The sequence below is a fragment of the Trichosurus vulpecula genome, chromosome 8 (genome assembly GCF_011100635.1).
Source record: "Trichosurus vulpecula isolate mTriVul1 chromosome 8, mTriVul1.pri, whole genome shotgun sequence".
Lineage (NCBI taxonomy): Eukaryota > Metazoa > Chordata > Mammalia > Diprotodontia > Phalangeridae > Trichosurus > Trichosurus vulpecula.
In genome coordinates, this window is record NC_050580.1 from 55,353,327 (window position 1) to 55,368,479 (window position 15,153).

The window sequence follows — 15,153 nt, forward strand, 5'->3', positions numbered from 1 at the left end:
AACATAACCTTGATGCTGACTGACTCGGAAGTTGGGAAATAATAACTGTATAAATACAGCTAAAGCAAATGATGCCTTCCTTGCCGCCAGTGAGACATTCTATACTCTAAGCCTTGGGGAGGAAGAGTTTAAAGTCCCACCAACGACTCCACCTCCAGAGTCAGACCTTGGGAATGTCAGATGTACTGTTACCCTTTCGAGGCCTCAGTGATCCACTTCCTGCATAAGGAAATGAATTTACATCTCAGTTTCTCCTCAAACCTTGAATCTTCCTTCTATTACAGTATCAAGTAACCTTGTGGAACAGGATGCTACAATCCATGGCAATGTATTGCATATGGAGCATGCTGTCATATCATCAAGCTCACTCCTTGATCATGAGGTCTATTGTCCATATGATAATAATGTTCATTCTGGAATTGTGCCTGCTGCCCACCTCACATCCCTTAACTGGCCTCAGCTCAGTGCCCAACGCGGATTAAATTTAGGGGGCCCTACTATGTCTCACACATTGCCTTCACCCCCCAAGAGCAAATCAGTAACTCCTTTCCCATCAAGCTCTATCAATGAAGATGATGCAGATGAGAAAGAGCCATTGGAGAGAGAAGAGCTACTCCAGATTCTGGCAAGAAGCCCAAAATTCCAAAGAAGAAAGATTTCAATGAGCCACAGAAACCGGTGTCAGCCTATGCGCTATTCTTCAGAGACACAAAAGCTACAGTTAAAGGTCAAAACCCCAACGCAACCTTTGGAGAGGTCTCAAAAACAGCAGCATCAAAGTGGGAGAGCCTGGGTAAAAGACAAAAGCAGGGATGTGAAAGGAGAACTGATGCTGCCAAGAAAGAAAACCTAAAGGCACTTGCTGCTTATCAAGCAAGTCTTGCTTCCAAGGCTGCTGCAGAATGGCAGAAGCACAGACAATTACAGCAGGCTCTGGCGTCTACTAATTTATCATCCTCCCTTCTCCTCTTTCTCAACATGCACCAATGTCAGACTCGTTCACAGTCACTTCCCAGGGTAATTGTTCCTAAATGGCTAACCATGAGATTGCCAATGAATTGGACTATAGCTACCCTTACCACTGCAGCCAACATGCCAACAAACATTTCAGCTTCATTAATTATCTGTTTGGAAACAGCCATGGTTGCCGCACCATCTCAGCGCAAACCCAACAACATCATATATAGTTGCAGCAGCAGCAGCTACAACAGATGCAAATCCAATAACAAATGCAACAGCAGCATTTTCAACACCACACAAAACAGCAACAAATCCATGAATCCGTCAACACCAAATGCAGCAAGAGCTACAGAATATCCAGTTGCAACGAATGCAGCAGCAGCAAATGCAACACATGCAGCACCAGTCTCGGGCTTCTCCAGGGCAACACTCCCCTGTAGCTTCACGGATCACTTCATCCTTTCCTGCCATTGGAAGTCCCCAACCAGCACCTGGGCAGTACCAGTCACAAATACAGGCCCAGACACAAAGTCAAGTTATTATCACAGGTCTGTATCTTCTGAGGATAAATACTGCAAAACTGATTTGCATTTATTTGGGGAGAGGAGATGTAAGGGTAAACCATATTTGGCTAAAACTGTAAATTGTTGACAGTGGTTACATAGGGGTGCATTATAGGTCAATGGGCCACAGAGAGTCAATAAACAACTACAATGTAGCTGTGTATCATGTTTTAGCTAACTATAAATCATCTAGTTTTTTAAAAAAAAGATGTATTCTTTCAGGTGATGCTTTTTTAGTTTATTCAAGTTTTACCTACAATATGTGAATCCAATGTTCTAGTAAATATGGGACATTATGATGAAAAAAATTTTTATTTGAAATATGTTATCTTTTAGTCATGAAATTAGCAAAATATGAACACGACGAAAACTCACTTTGATGTGCAACAGGGGAAGACTATAGGCAAATACAAACATTTTGAAAAATGTCACAAAACTGACTCAGTTGTCCTATTACTGGAATTCTATCCCAAGAACATTACTGAAAGGGAAAAAGAACCTGCATACAAAAATATCGATAGTCACTTTACCTGTCTGGAGGGCAGGCAGGCACAAAAACAACATGCACGTCCAACCATTAGGGAAAGTTGAATAAATTAAGGTATATTAATGTGCCTCCACAAACTCCTAATCTGATGCCTCATTGTGGTGTGTGGGTGGCTCTGAGTTCTAAAAGGCTCTTCAAGCTGAGTGTAAACTTTAGCAAGTGCTACACTGTGCTGGAAAAACCTCAGAGGTATGGTCCTAGCCACAAACCATCCACTTTCAGAGGATCGGGCCGCTAAATAAATACAAAGAGGCTTATCACTTCTTAGCAGGTCCCTTGGTGAGAGTTCTTTGGCCATGGCAACCCACGAAACAAAGAAAAATACTAATGCCTCTGTCCTTCATAGTTCCCTTATATTTTCACAGTGACAAAGCAAGAGAAAGAAGAACAGAGGGTAGTGAGAATAATTCATTTTTAGACCACATATAAATACTGATCTAGCTACTGGCATTCTAAATGTAAGATTTTTGTCTTACATTTAGATGAATGGCTAGATATACTACTTAAGGAACTCAGTCATATCAGTCTTTACATTCTTACTACAAATTAAATGAGAAGACTAAAGAAAGTTGCAGCTAAACAGAAGGATGTTTCACATTAACTTACATAGCAAAAATAAGGGAATTGGTGGAATTATTTTGTCATGCATTAAAAGCAAGAAGGCACTTTTCATGGGCCACCTGGTCATCTCATTTTGCTGTACCCACAACACATATTTGCAAAATGACCACTATGAATTAATTGCCATATCTGTTGCACAAAGGTCAGCAGGTGGAGAAATTCTTCAAAAAACCCATTGAGAATATACTGGAAAATGAATGTGGCAAAAAAAAAAAAGGCATCAAAGGACAAACAAGGCCCTTGTCGAGACTTTCCAAATTAAATCAACATAAACTTCGATATGGCGACTTAAATGCAAAGCTGTGTAAAACAGAAGACTGTGCAAGATATTCACAAACACAATTCAAGAGTAAGAAACAAGAGAGTTTTGTAAAAGGCTTATAAGATCATTATGAGAAATGTTACACATATATCATGAGTGCATTCTTCTGGAAGACTGTCAGAAGGCAATGAGCACGACGAATACTAAATAACACCACAAACGAGGAAGTTAATCATAATTAGCTCTATTTTGGCAGACAGGAAACAACTGCAGGAATCACTTCTAAATCAGTTTCATACAGTTAGACTATTGAATCAGAAAAAGCTCAATATCAATACCAACCTAAAAGAATATAAATAAAGTAATGATTTGCAATTGAGACAACTCCAAATCTGGTCTATTTAAACAAGTTATTGACACACACACAAAATGGATAAGAAGAACAGACATCAACAGAGACTATCATCATTTGCTAAGGAAATTTAACAGATGTACGCCAATTGCCACAATGAGGCAAAGCAGCTTAGAAACCTTGTCAGCTACCATACACTTGCTCTCTCTTACCAGGCAGATAGATTTGGAGGTCAAGGAAACCACAAGAATACAAATTCATTTGTGAAATATTACAGAGGAGGATGGTAAAATACTGTTGAACAGTAGCAGCTCAAACAATGAGACGTCTGGAATTAAAAACAAGTCTAAAAAAGTGTGATAAGAGATCCACCTAAGGCAGCATACCCCAAGGACGTTTAAACATAAAACAAGAAAAAGAACAATGAACAAAATAAATTGAAGAGATATTATCGAGAGAGTTCTACAACAAATTTCCCTATCAATGACAGTGGAAACACCAACATTTGGACCCTAACATCCCTGATGTATTGCACGAGAAGTAAAAATAGCTCTGAAGAAAACAAAGATGGGAAAAGTAGCTGGACTAGAACAGGCAACACAGAGGAGGTCCATGCTGGAGGCAACACAGTTCTGAGGACACTGATGGAGTCATTTTCAAGATGTAAGAAAGAGTAGAATATGTCAAAGGTTTAGAAAAAGTCATGGACCCTGTTATCAAAAAGGGCATCAGAAAAAATACCAAAACTATCAATCCATATGTCTACTTTCCCAACTCAACAAAAATTTTAGGAGAATAATCTGCACATGCATAGGGTGAATCTTTCATGAACGCATGAAAAGGGAAGAGGAAGCTTTCATAAATGATAACCTATAGCCGGCCAGAACTTTATAGTCACACAACTGACTGAAAGGTACAAAAAACACAAGTATATACTGTGTTTGTTGTACGTTGAATATAAACAAGCATTTGCTTCTCTACAGCAAAATGCTACCATCTTTATAGGCTCTCCTCTTCCAATGTATGTCAAGATTGCTTAAAAGACAACAGATAAACTTGTTCAATGACACAGAATATTAATAGATAGCAAAGCATAAAAAATAAAAAAATAAGACATTTCCTTGTCAAAGCTGTCTGACCTGATATAGGATGTTCAGCAGAGAGTACAAATTGAAGAAGGACTGCCAATGGGAGGTGAGCTCCTTCAGAGATGCCTGTTTGTGGTTGACATTATATTAACTAAATGAAGCCTCAGAATGTTACAGAACCACCTAAATGAGATCTATATTCTCACAAGTTCAGTCTAACTATTCACATAGAAAAAAACTGAGCAGATGAAGAAAATCTGCTGTCCAGATATACAATTGTATATACAACCCACAGATCTGGCTCACCAACACATTTCTCCTTGATAGACTCTGATGTTGGACAATGAATTGGAGCCTAAAATGGACAGAAAGGAAGTGACATGGATTGTCCTGGGAAAAGGGCAAAGCTCCTTTCCTTAACCCCAGGCTTTCCATGAGGGCCCATCTTTTCAATATTAACATTCTACCAGTGTCACTATATAGCAATGAGACACAGAACACAACTACTTCTGAAGAACTAAAAGTAACTATCACAAAGAGAACAATGGAGAGGCATAAGATGGATGTGAGTGCACTGAAACACAGAACCAACAGAGAACTCCTATGAAGAACAACAGTAAAGATACCATCAAGGAAGAAAAGATGGGCTACTCGTGTGGCAGGAATGAGGGATGACAGGTGGACAGGCAGAGTTGTTCTCTCCTTTCCCCAAATGGCAAGAGAAAGAAAGCAAGGAAGGTCTCCTTATGTCAAACTTTTGAGAAGACATGAACACAGGTGTGAATGGGGATGATCTAGATTATGGGCAGAAACTCCCAAATTAAGGAGATTGCAGATCCATTTTAGTCATGTTTCCGGTGGGGCTATACAGCTGCAAATCACAGAACACCCATCTCTGAAACCATAGATCATCTGAAGAGCAATGACTAACGAGGGACCCAGTAGGAGCAAACAAATTACAACCTATCACCATCAAGAAACGTGCAGGGGAAGAGCATAAAGAATACCAGAGATGGATGACCAGAAAAGGAACATAGCTAGACAGATAGTAGAAGCAATGGATGACTGACGGGCAGCCTATGTCCTTCACCAGTGTCCATTCAATGTCAAACAATCTAGAAGCTCCCAGTGTGTTGAGCAGACCCCTATGGAAAAAGGACATGAACATGAGTCACCCAGGAAGACATGACAGATGAGGAGCAATGTGCACTGTTGGATGGAATGACCATTTTTTAAGATCACAGATTCCATGAAATATATTAATATCATGGCACCATAAAAAATGTTAAAGCAAAATGTGTAAAAACATCGGAAGTTAAATATATAAAATGATGCAAAATCAGAGTCAAAAGAATCAAAACTATTGGCTGCAATCATATTAAAAGAAGAGGCAAGAGTGCACCATGGGTTCAAAATGGGACGAAGAGCAAATGAATGCTATTGTTCCTATGGTTAAAACTGTATTTTTCCCTCAGGAAAAATTTAAATGATTTTAACTTTAGAAATTTCATTCTGCTTAATAATATTTCTTTTGGATGTTAAGTTTACAATACAAAAAATTACAGAAAAATAAGTAACATGAGAGTACAAATTTTTAAAAAATGTTTCTCAAATAGAAACAAATGACTTTCTCAACATGGATGAACTTAAGTAATGAGTTAAAATTCCCTAAATCAAAAAAACCTCAGTAACATATCACTAAGACAAGGTATTGAGCTGTCGGTGGATAGAATCAACAATAAAGTTGTATATTAAACCAAGAGTTTGTCCTATCTGGATGGATAATGACAAATGTCTCTTTCCCTTTTTTGAGAGGGGGGGGTGTTACATTTTGAGCTGTTAGTTGTCTTTCTCCCTCCCTCTCAACCCAGTATTAGAGAAGGCCAACATTTGATATAGCTACATATATTAAACTCTACAATACATACTTCCATACATCAGTTCTTTCTCTGGAGGTGGGTAACATTTTCCTTCATAAATTCTTTGTAGTTGATTTGAATGTTCATATTACTCAGAATGGCTTAATCATTCAGTCACTATTTGAACATTACTGCTGTTACTGTATACAATGTTCTCTTGGTTCTGCTCACTTCACTCTACACTGTTTCATGCAAATCTTTCCATGTTTTTCCAAAATCAACCTGTTCGTTCTTACATCACAGTAGTGTTCCATCACAATCATATGCCACAACTTATTCAGCCATTCAGCCAATAATGAATGTTTCAAACACTAATTATAAACCACAAGCAACTTAGAAAATTCACAGGAAACAATGGAACCAAAAGTTAATTTTTACAACAAGTAGTCATTCTTCTTATCAGAAAAAGGAAAGTATATTAATAGAGCAAAAAACCAAAATTCACACATTTCTAAACTATCATGAACCTTTGATTACATTGGGATTAGTGTTTTCACCTGGTACTCCTCTGAAATGAGAAGATAAGCAGAAAATGTAACCTTTATTCCGTTCAATTCACTTCAATAAAAAATAAGTGCATACTATGTGCCAGGCACTATGCTATGCATTGAGGAAACAAAAAGAGGCAAAAAACAGTCCCTGCTCTCAAGAAGCTTACGATCTAATGTGGGGGACAATACGCAAATATATAAATCAAACGATATACAAGAAACAGGAAATAATTAACAGAGGGAAGCCACTGGAATTAAGAGGGGTTAGGGAAGGCTTCCTGTAGGAGGTGAGATTTTACTTGGGACTTAAGAGGAGTCAGCAGTCATAATAGAGAAGGCAGAGTATTCTAGGGTATGTTCCTGGTGCTCAGAGACAGACTATCTTATTCATAGAACACCCACGAAGCCAATGTCACTGGATCACAGAGTACAGGTGGGGGAATAAAGTGTAAGAAGACTGGAAAGGTAGGAGGTTTAGGAAGGACTTTGACTGCCTACCAGAGCATTTTGGTTTTGCTCCTGGAGTTTACTGAGTAGGAATTGACAAAGTCACTTTAGGAAAACCACTTTAGTAGCTGAACAGAGACAGGACTGGAGTGGGAAGAGGCTTGTGGCAGGCTGACCTACCAGCAAGCCATTGCAGTAGTCCAGGTGTGAGGGGATAAGGGTCTGTACGGGGGCGGTGGCAGCATCAGAGGAGAAAAGTGGGCGTGTATGAAAGATGTTGCAAGGTAAAATTGGCAGGCTTTGGCAACAGCTTGAACCCTGGGGGGCGAAGGGGAGTGAGAGATAGTGAGGAATCCAGGTTGACTCCTCAGTTAGGAGCCTGAGGGACTTGGGGGACGGTGTTGTTCTCTGCAGTAATAGAGAAGGTAAGAAGGGGAAGGAGGTCTTGGGGGAAAGATAAGAGGTTCCCTTTTGGATATGTTGAGTTTAGGATGTCAACTGGACATCCCATTTGAGATGCCTGAAAGACAGTTGGAGATATAAGACTCAAGGTCAGCAGAGATTGGGGCAGAAAAGGTAGATTTGAGAATCATCAGCAAAGAGATGGTAATTACATCCACTGGAGCTGATGAGATCACCAAGGGGAATGGTATAGAGGAAGGAGAGAAGAGGGCCCAGGACAGAACCTTGAGGGACACCTAAGGTTAGAGGGTGTGATCTAGAGGCGAATCCAGCAAAGAAGGCAAGAAGGAACAGTCAGAGATGTAGGATAACCAGGAGAGCACAGTGTCCTGAAAACCTAGACAGAAGAGAAAATCAAGGAAGAGAGAATGATCAGCAGTGTCAAAGGCTACAGAGAGGTCATGGAGAATGAGGACAGAGAAAAGACCACTGGACTTGGCAACTGAAAGATCTTGAGTAACTTTGGAAAGATCAGTTTTGGTAGAGTGATAAGATTGGAAGCCAGACTATAAAGGGTTAAGGGGAGAAAAAGTGGAGGTATTCATTGTAGATGGACTTTAAGAGGAATTTAGGGCCAAAGAGATAGAGGACAATAGTTAGCAGGGATGGAAGGATTAAGTGAGGGTTTTCTCAGCATGGGGGACAGGGGCATGTTTGTAGGCAGTAGAAAAAGAGCCAGTAGAGAGAGAGAGACTGAAAGTAAGTAAAAGAGTGGGGATAATGGGGAGAGTGGGAATCTTTTGGAAGAGACCAGATGGAATGGGATGGGTTGGCCTTGGTAAGGAGTAAGCCAACTTCATCATGTGAAACAGGTGAAGGAGGAGAGAGAGTCATTGGAAGGATTTGAGTGATAGGATGGGGGGAAGAGGAAGTTCACAGCAGATGACCTCAATTTTTTCAGCTGGGAAAAAACTAGTTCCCCTATTCTTTTCAAATTATAAAATCAGCCAATTCAAAAGGTCACTTTAGCATTAATCTAAGCAGAGGCAGCAGGTATAATTTCATATTTCTCTGAACAATAGAACAAAGGAAATCCCCAGAAGCATAGAGTGGTGGCAAAGTGAGACTTCATATCCCAGGCTCAGCTGGCAGTTGAAGGGGATAGAGGCCTTTGCCAGAAATAAGTAAAAAAGCAGGATATCCTGCACAATGCAGAACACTTTTTAAAAAATCTGATTGTGCATATCCGCCACATGTCCCGTCTTGAACCATGGTATATATGTATTATAATAGCCAACTTCCTCGAAATCTTCTATACAAAGCAGGAAAACTAAGAAGAAGAAAAAACATTCTGGAAAAGTTTTTTTTTCTTATTTCTTTAAATCAATTTTGCCTTCTAAGGTCAGTTTCTAGCATGCAGTCGACCTATCAAGTGCTACAAAAAGGAAAGTTATTTCAGGCCTCAAGACTACCACTCATACTATCAATTACAGATCTGAAAAATACAAAAGCTCTTCACATTGTCAGAGTAAATCAGCCAGGTGACAGGTGTTTTGCAGAAGCACAGGCTCATCTTACCTGGAAGATTACCCTTTGAGATGGTATCTGTATCCAAATTGTAGGTGTCCTGGAGACGCAACAAGGCTTTGGCTGCTCCAGTCTGATCTTCATCATTTGGGAAATATTGTCTCTGAATGGTCAGGTTGGAAATGAAGCCTGGAAAAACAGAGAGAGAGAGAGAAAGATTAAGCCTACAGATTCTATTTAGTTCATCAATTCAGAGTTTGCACATGGATTTGTAAAGACCATCAACACTAGTGTATATATAGATAAAAGAATAAAGAGTCTTTCTATTTGTTAAGAATTCAGTCACTGAAAGTGATTGTTTGCTGCCATCTGATCAAAATCCTGTAGTATGTTTAACATAGAATGCAGAAGTAAATCTGAGTCTCTCTCTTCCATATCAGCACCTACAACAGGGATAAAAGCAGGCTTACAACTCAGCATTGGAGAATTGATGGCTATAATAGCTTGGCAAGAAAACAGGAAGTGCAATCATAAGGGATTTGTGAAAGAGGAACAAATTTGTGGTTTTTAAGCTAAAAACTCTTTGGTCTACTAACAAATTTTGATAAATAAAAGGGCTATAAACTAAAAAGTAGGGAGGGAGAAGACTGCCTGTTTATGTCCTACACAGCCACAGTTAAGGAAGAACAGCCTTTGAGATGTCCATAGGTTCACAGGGGGAAAAGAAGAAATCCAAGAAAGAAGCCAGTAGTAAGTCACCTGACCTCAAACATCTATAGAGAAATGGAAGTGGAAGACCAAAATCAAGGAGACAAATTTGACCCTGTAAGTCTCACTAAGATTTTAGTCATTGGATAAACCCATGAGTAAATATGGCCCTAGATAAGTATTCTTTATTCAAAAGAAACAGGACAGGTAGAGGGACAGAAATAGGATTGTGGGGATAGGGGATGGAAGACACAATTACATATTAGGAAAATATGTAATTTATGTAATGAAATCCAGGAACCAGATGAGGAAAATATATGTGGAGAGCATTTGGGTGAAGGTCAGAGGGAGAAACAGAAAAGATTTTGCTATGGGGTAGACTGCAGATCAAGGTATCTAGGTAGCACAGTGGATACAGTGCCCGGACTGATGTCAGATTCATTTTCCTGAGTTCAAATCTGGCCTCAGACACTTACTTGCTGCATAACCCTGGACAAGTCACTCAACCCTGTTTGCCTCAGTTCCTCCTCTGTAAAATGAACTAAAGAAGGAAATGGCAAACCACTCCAGTATCTTTGTCAAGAGAACCCCAAATGTGGTTACAAAGAGTTGGATACAACTCAAAACAACTGAAGACAAACAACACTACAGATCACCTGGACCAAAAAAAAAAGGAAAACAGATGAGACATTTGGGGAAACAGGTCATAAACCATGAAATAGTAGTGACTGGAGACCTCAATTATTCAGACACCTGTTCTCCCCTCTCCTTCTCTAAGTAAGAGCAGCTAATGACTTCTTAACTTGACTTAACGACAATTTCATCCTCCAAAATGTGCAGGGAACCAACAAGGAGCAATCCTATTCTGGATCTAATTCTCACCAATGGGGAAAATCACTGAAGTAGAAGGGGTAAGAGAAGGGGAAAGAAGAGGAGTGATAGGAGAGGAAATCTTGTTGTAGTCTGACGAGTACCATAGATTTGGGAAAAAAAAAAGAAGACTCCAAAGGGAGAGGAAAGACTGTTAGAATCACATAAACTAAAATTCAACAGGCGAAAATCAACCCAGAAGGGGTAAGAAATTCTCAAGAGTGAAATTCTGAGGACACACAAACTATTTGAAAGAGAAAGAAAAATGAGAAACATCTGAAGAGACTACTATGGATTCACAGGAAATTTTACCAACTAACATACCTTAAAAAGAAATGTACAGAAGACGGAAGCAAAAGCAAGTTAAAGAGGCTGGTATAAGAACAAGGCATAATCCTCTAAAAAATAGTTCCGTAAGTGTTAAAACTTGTGGTGAAATGAGGCTGGCCATGGAAGCTAATGGCATCTGGTTTGTTGTTTTGTTTTAAGCAACGTTGGGAGAAAAGTGAACATCACAGAAAATAGATAGAATCTTTGCTTAGACTCTAATAACTGGTTTTTCTCTACAAAGAAGACCTTTGCACCAGAAATGAGAGAACAAAAAATTGCTAACAAGAAGCTGATACTCAAGATTAGGAAGGTAACAGAAAGAGAACACCTGGCTGTCCTTGATGGACAAATCCCAGATGAAGCATATTCTGAAACAACTGGTAGACATGACTGCAAAGCCACTGTCAGTGATAACTGAAACATCATGGATAATAGGAGAGGTACTGCAGAACTACAAAAGAGCAAGTCTTGTCCTGATTTTAAAAAATGGGAAGAGACTGGAGTATATATAAGCCTGTTCTCTATTCCTGGAAAAATTCTAGACTAGAATATTAAAGAGATGGTTAATGGACATCTAGAAAGGGAAGCGGTAATTATAAATCATCAAGTCAGCGTCATCAAGGATAGGTCATGCTAAAAAAATGTAGGTCATGCTAGACAAGGAAATCTTGTTTCCCTTTTAACAAAGTTATTAAACCTCATACATTAGACAAACACTATATAGTTTGCCTAGATTTCAGGAAAGCATTTGATAAAAGCATATAAAACTATTTTCTTATAGAGAAAACAGAGAGTTGTGGACCAGATAATAACACAATTTGAGAGATTCAGAACTGACTTGAATTGTGAGACTCTTGGAACATCATGAATGGCTCTCTGTCAATGTGACAGGAGGTCTCCAGGGGAGGACTCAAGGGATCTGGTGCTTGGCTTTGCACTGCTTTCATTTTTTCACTGACTCAGAGTCAGTCATATATTACTGAGAAGATTAGCTAACACAATGGATGAGTCAGGACCTAAAAAGATCCACTGGACTAAATCTAGTAATAACTTGTAATTTAATAAGTGATAAATGTGAAGTCTTACACTTGGGTTTAAAAAATAAACCCAACTTCACAAGAATAGGATAGAGGAAGCCTGGTTAGACAACAGTTCTTTAAAAAAAATGATCTGGGGGCTTTAATGGACTGTAAGCTCAGTGAGTCAGGAGTACAACATGGCAACCCAAAAACCTAATGTAATCTTAGTCTGCATTAAGAAATGTATGGCTTCTGGAAACTATCCCAGAGAACAGTTTCCAAGAATATCTAAGTAAACTCTTGACCTATCCAGAACATATCTAGAGCACTGTGTTTAATTCTGGATACCACTTTGAGAAAAACACTGATTTATAAAAAACTGGAGAATGTCCCAAAGGATGGCAACAAGGGTGATGAAGGGCCTTGAGGTTTATGTCATATGAAGAGGGGTAAAGGGAACTGGGAATACTTAGCCTGAAGAAGAGAAGACATGGGGGAAGGCACAAGCACTATGCTCAAATATATAGAGGGTTGTTAAATAGAAGGATTAGATATATTCTCTTTGGCCCCAGAGGGCTGAAACAGCAATGATGGAGGTTGCAAAGATGCAAATTAAAGCTTGATATCAAGAAGAATTCCTAACAATGAGAGCTGTCCAAAAGCGTAATGGGCTGCCTTATGAGGAGGTGGGCTCCCCTACAATGAAGGCCTTCAAGAAGAGGGTAGGCTACCATTTGTCAGGTTTGCTATAGTAGCAGGTATTCCTTTCATGTATGGGTTAGAGTATGGTCACTGAGATCCCTTCCAGCTCCCAAATTGTATGATTCTGTGGCAACAGGTTTTTCAGGATAGTTTGAAGCTGCTAGGCAAGATAAAATCTAGGCTCCAAAATAAATGTTTCTAGATTCTTTAGTAGTGTTGTTTTTAGGCATGATTTGATTTCAGGCATTCTAGAAGTAAAAAAGTCTTTAAAAAGATTCTGATATCCAAGATACGGGTTTCTGTTAGTTGTCTTATATAAGACCAAAAGTCATTCCACAAGAGGTAAATGGCCAAAGGATATTAACAAACATTCCTCAAAGGAAGACTGCCAATTGTTAACAACCATATGAAAGAATGATCCAAATCACTAGTTCTTCCTCACATTCAGCAAACTAGCAAAGATGGCAAAAGATGAGGATTATGGGAAAATAGATACAGGATGGAGTTGTGGACTAGTACTACCATCCTGGAAAGCAATCTGGAATTATACAAAGAAAGTGATTAAAATGTCCACAACTTTCAACCCAAAGGTTCCACTACTGGGTACCTACCTCAAGAAGGCCAGTAACAAAAAGACCCCAATTACACCAAAGTATTTAGAGTACCAGTTTTTGTGGGAGCAAAGAATCAGGCGAAAAGTAGATGCTCCTCAATATGGGAATGACTTCTTGCTTGTCTTTCATTTTTGAAGAGGACCAAAGCTTGCTCATGAATCAGATCTAAGTGAAGTGGAGCTGCACAACGCCATCAGCCTTATTCTCTCTTCCAGACTTATCAAAGTCAGGAAGACTGGCAATGGCCCAGGATGCAGTGGGTAACCTCGGCGTCTTCAATGTCTGACCAAGCTCTAACCACTCCAGAGCACCTGCTTCAGCCACCTTCGTGGGCATTGGAACAAATTGTTCTTATCTACCCATTCCACTGGGGGATGTCTTCACATGATTGGGGTAGATATCCCCCTAACTCATCAATGGGTTTGAGGCCTGTCAGTTACCCTCCATCTAGTTTAACCCATCTGCTGAGACTGTTTTATGGGCATGCAGCTGCTGCACATGCTACAGCTTCTTGAGGCCACAGGTGAGAGGTGGGTGAAACGTGGACACCAAAGGTTGATGAGTAGCCTTAAAAATACTTTAGAAGCCCTCTCAGCAGAGGTGCTAGTCCTCTCTGAATGCCCCATACACCCCATGGAAATGACTAAACAAATTGTGGCATATGAATGTAATGAAGTATCACTGTGCTGTAAGACTCAATGTTGTTGTTTAGGCTTTTTAGGCATGTCTGATTCTTTGTGACTCAATTTGGGGTTTTCTTGGCAAAGATACTGGAGTAGTTTGCCATTTCCTTCTCCAGCTCATTTTACAAATGAGGAAACTGTGGCAAACAAGGTTAACTGACTTGCCCAGAGTGACACTGCTATTAAATGTCTGAGGCTAGATTTGAACTCACGTCGTCCTAACTCTAGCCCAGCACTCTATTCACTGCACTTACATGAGGAATACAGAGAATCCTGGAAAAATTACTATTGGATGACACAAAGTGAGGGGAGCAAAACTAAGAAAACAATATATATAATGACTATAATAATGTAAATAGAAAAAACACTACCAACAAAAATGATTAAAACTAGACACTGAGAAATCAAAATGACCAATAGTGCTCCAAAGAGTAATATGAAAAGGTATCTTTCACTCCGCCCCTGCCCCTGCTACTTTGCAAAAATGGGAAATGGGTATGAGATACTGTACATAAAGATAGATTTTTAAAATGTTAGTTTTGTGTTACTTTTTTTCTTCTTTTTTTCATATTTTGCTATCAGGGATGGTTCTCTGGGAGGGACAGACTGGGAAATGTAGATAATGCAAAAAGGAAAAGTATCAATAATTTTTTAAAAGCCTTAATTTATCTCAAGAACCTAAGTTTTAACTAATCAGTGTATATAATCAATTTCCTAAAGTCAGAACTAAAAATGAATGTTAAATCAGGAATCTATAAGCACAAATTTCTTCAAGATTATATAAGAACATCTTACATGAAATATACATAAAAAGTATGATAAGATGAGCAACAATACAACAAAGATAAGATACCTTGTTTCTCTCTAATGTATCACATACTTCTATCATGACATCAGCAAGGCAGCTAATGAAAAATTGGGGAGGTTAGAAGACAGGCTAGATTTCCTTTCCTAAGCTTCAAAGGAAATCTTATACTTAAGCAGATTTAAATCCTTTATCAGTGATGACTCATCATATGCAGAGTCCTATCCTAGGAATTTCTATTTT

The 15,153-nt window shown here is 39.1% G+C and overlaps 1 protein-coding gene across 1 annotated transcript in view; it reads right to left on the minus strand.

Moving 5' to 3' along the window:
* The window catches only part of P4HA1 (prolyl 4-hydroxylase subunit alpha 1), a 64,928-nt gene that overhangs the window by 22,912 nt on the left and 26,863 nt on the right, over positions 1-15,153 (minus strand). Inside the window, exon 5 of the mRNA XM_036734977.1 lies at positions 9,231-9,368. Within this exon, the coding sequence (XP_036590872.1) occupies positions 9,231-9,368 (138 nt within the window). The remainder of the gene's footprint in view (positions 1-9,230; positions 9,369-15,153) is intronic.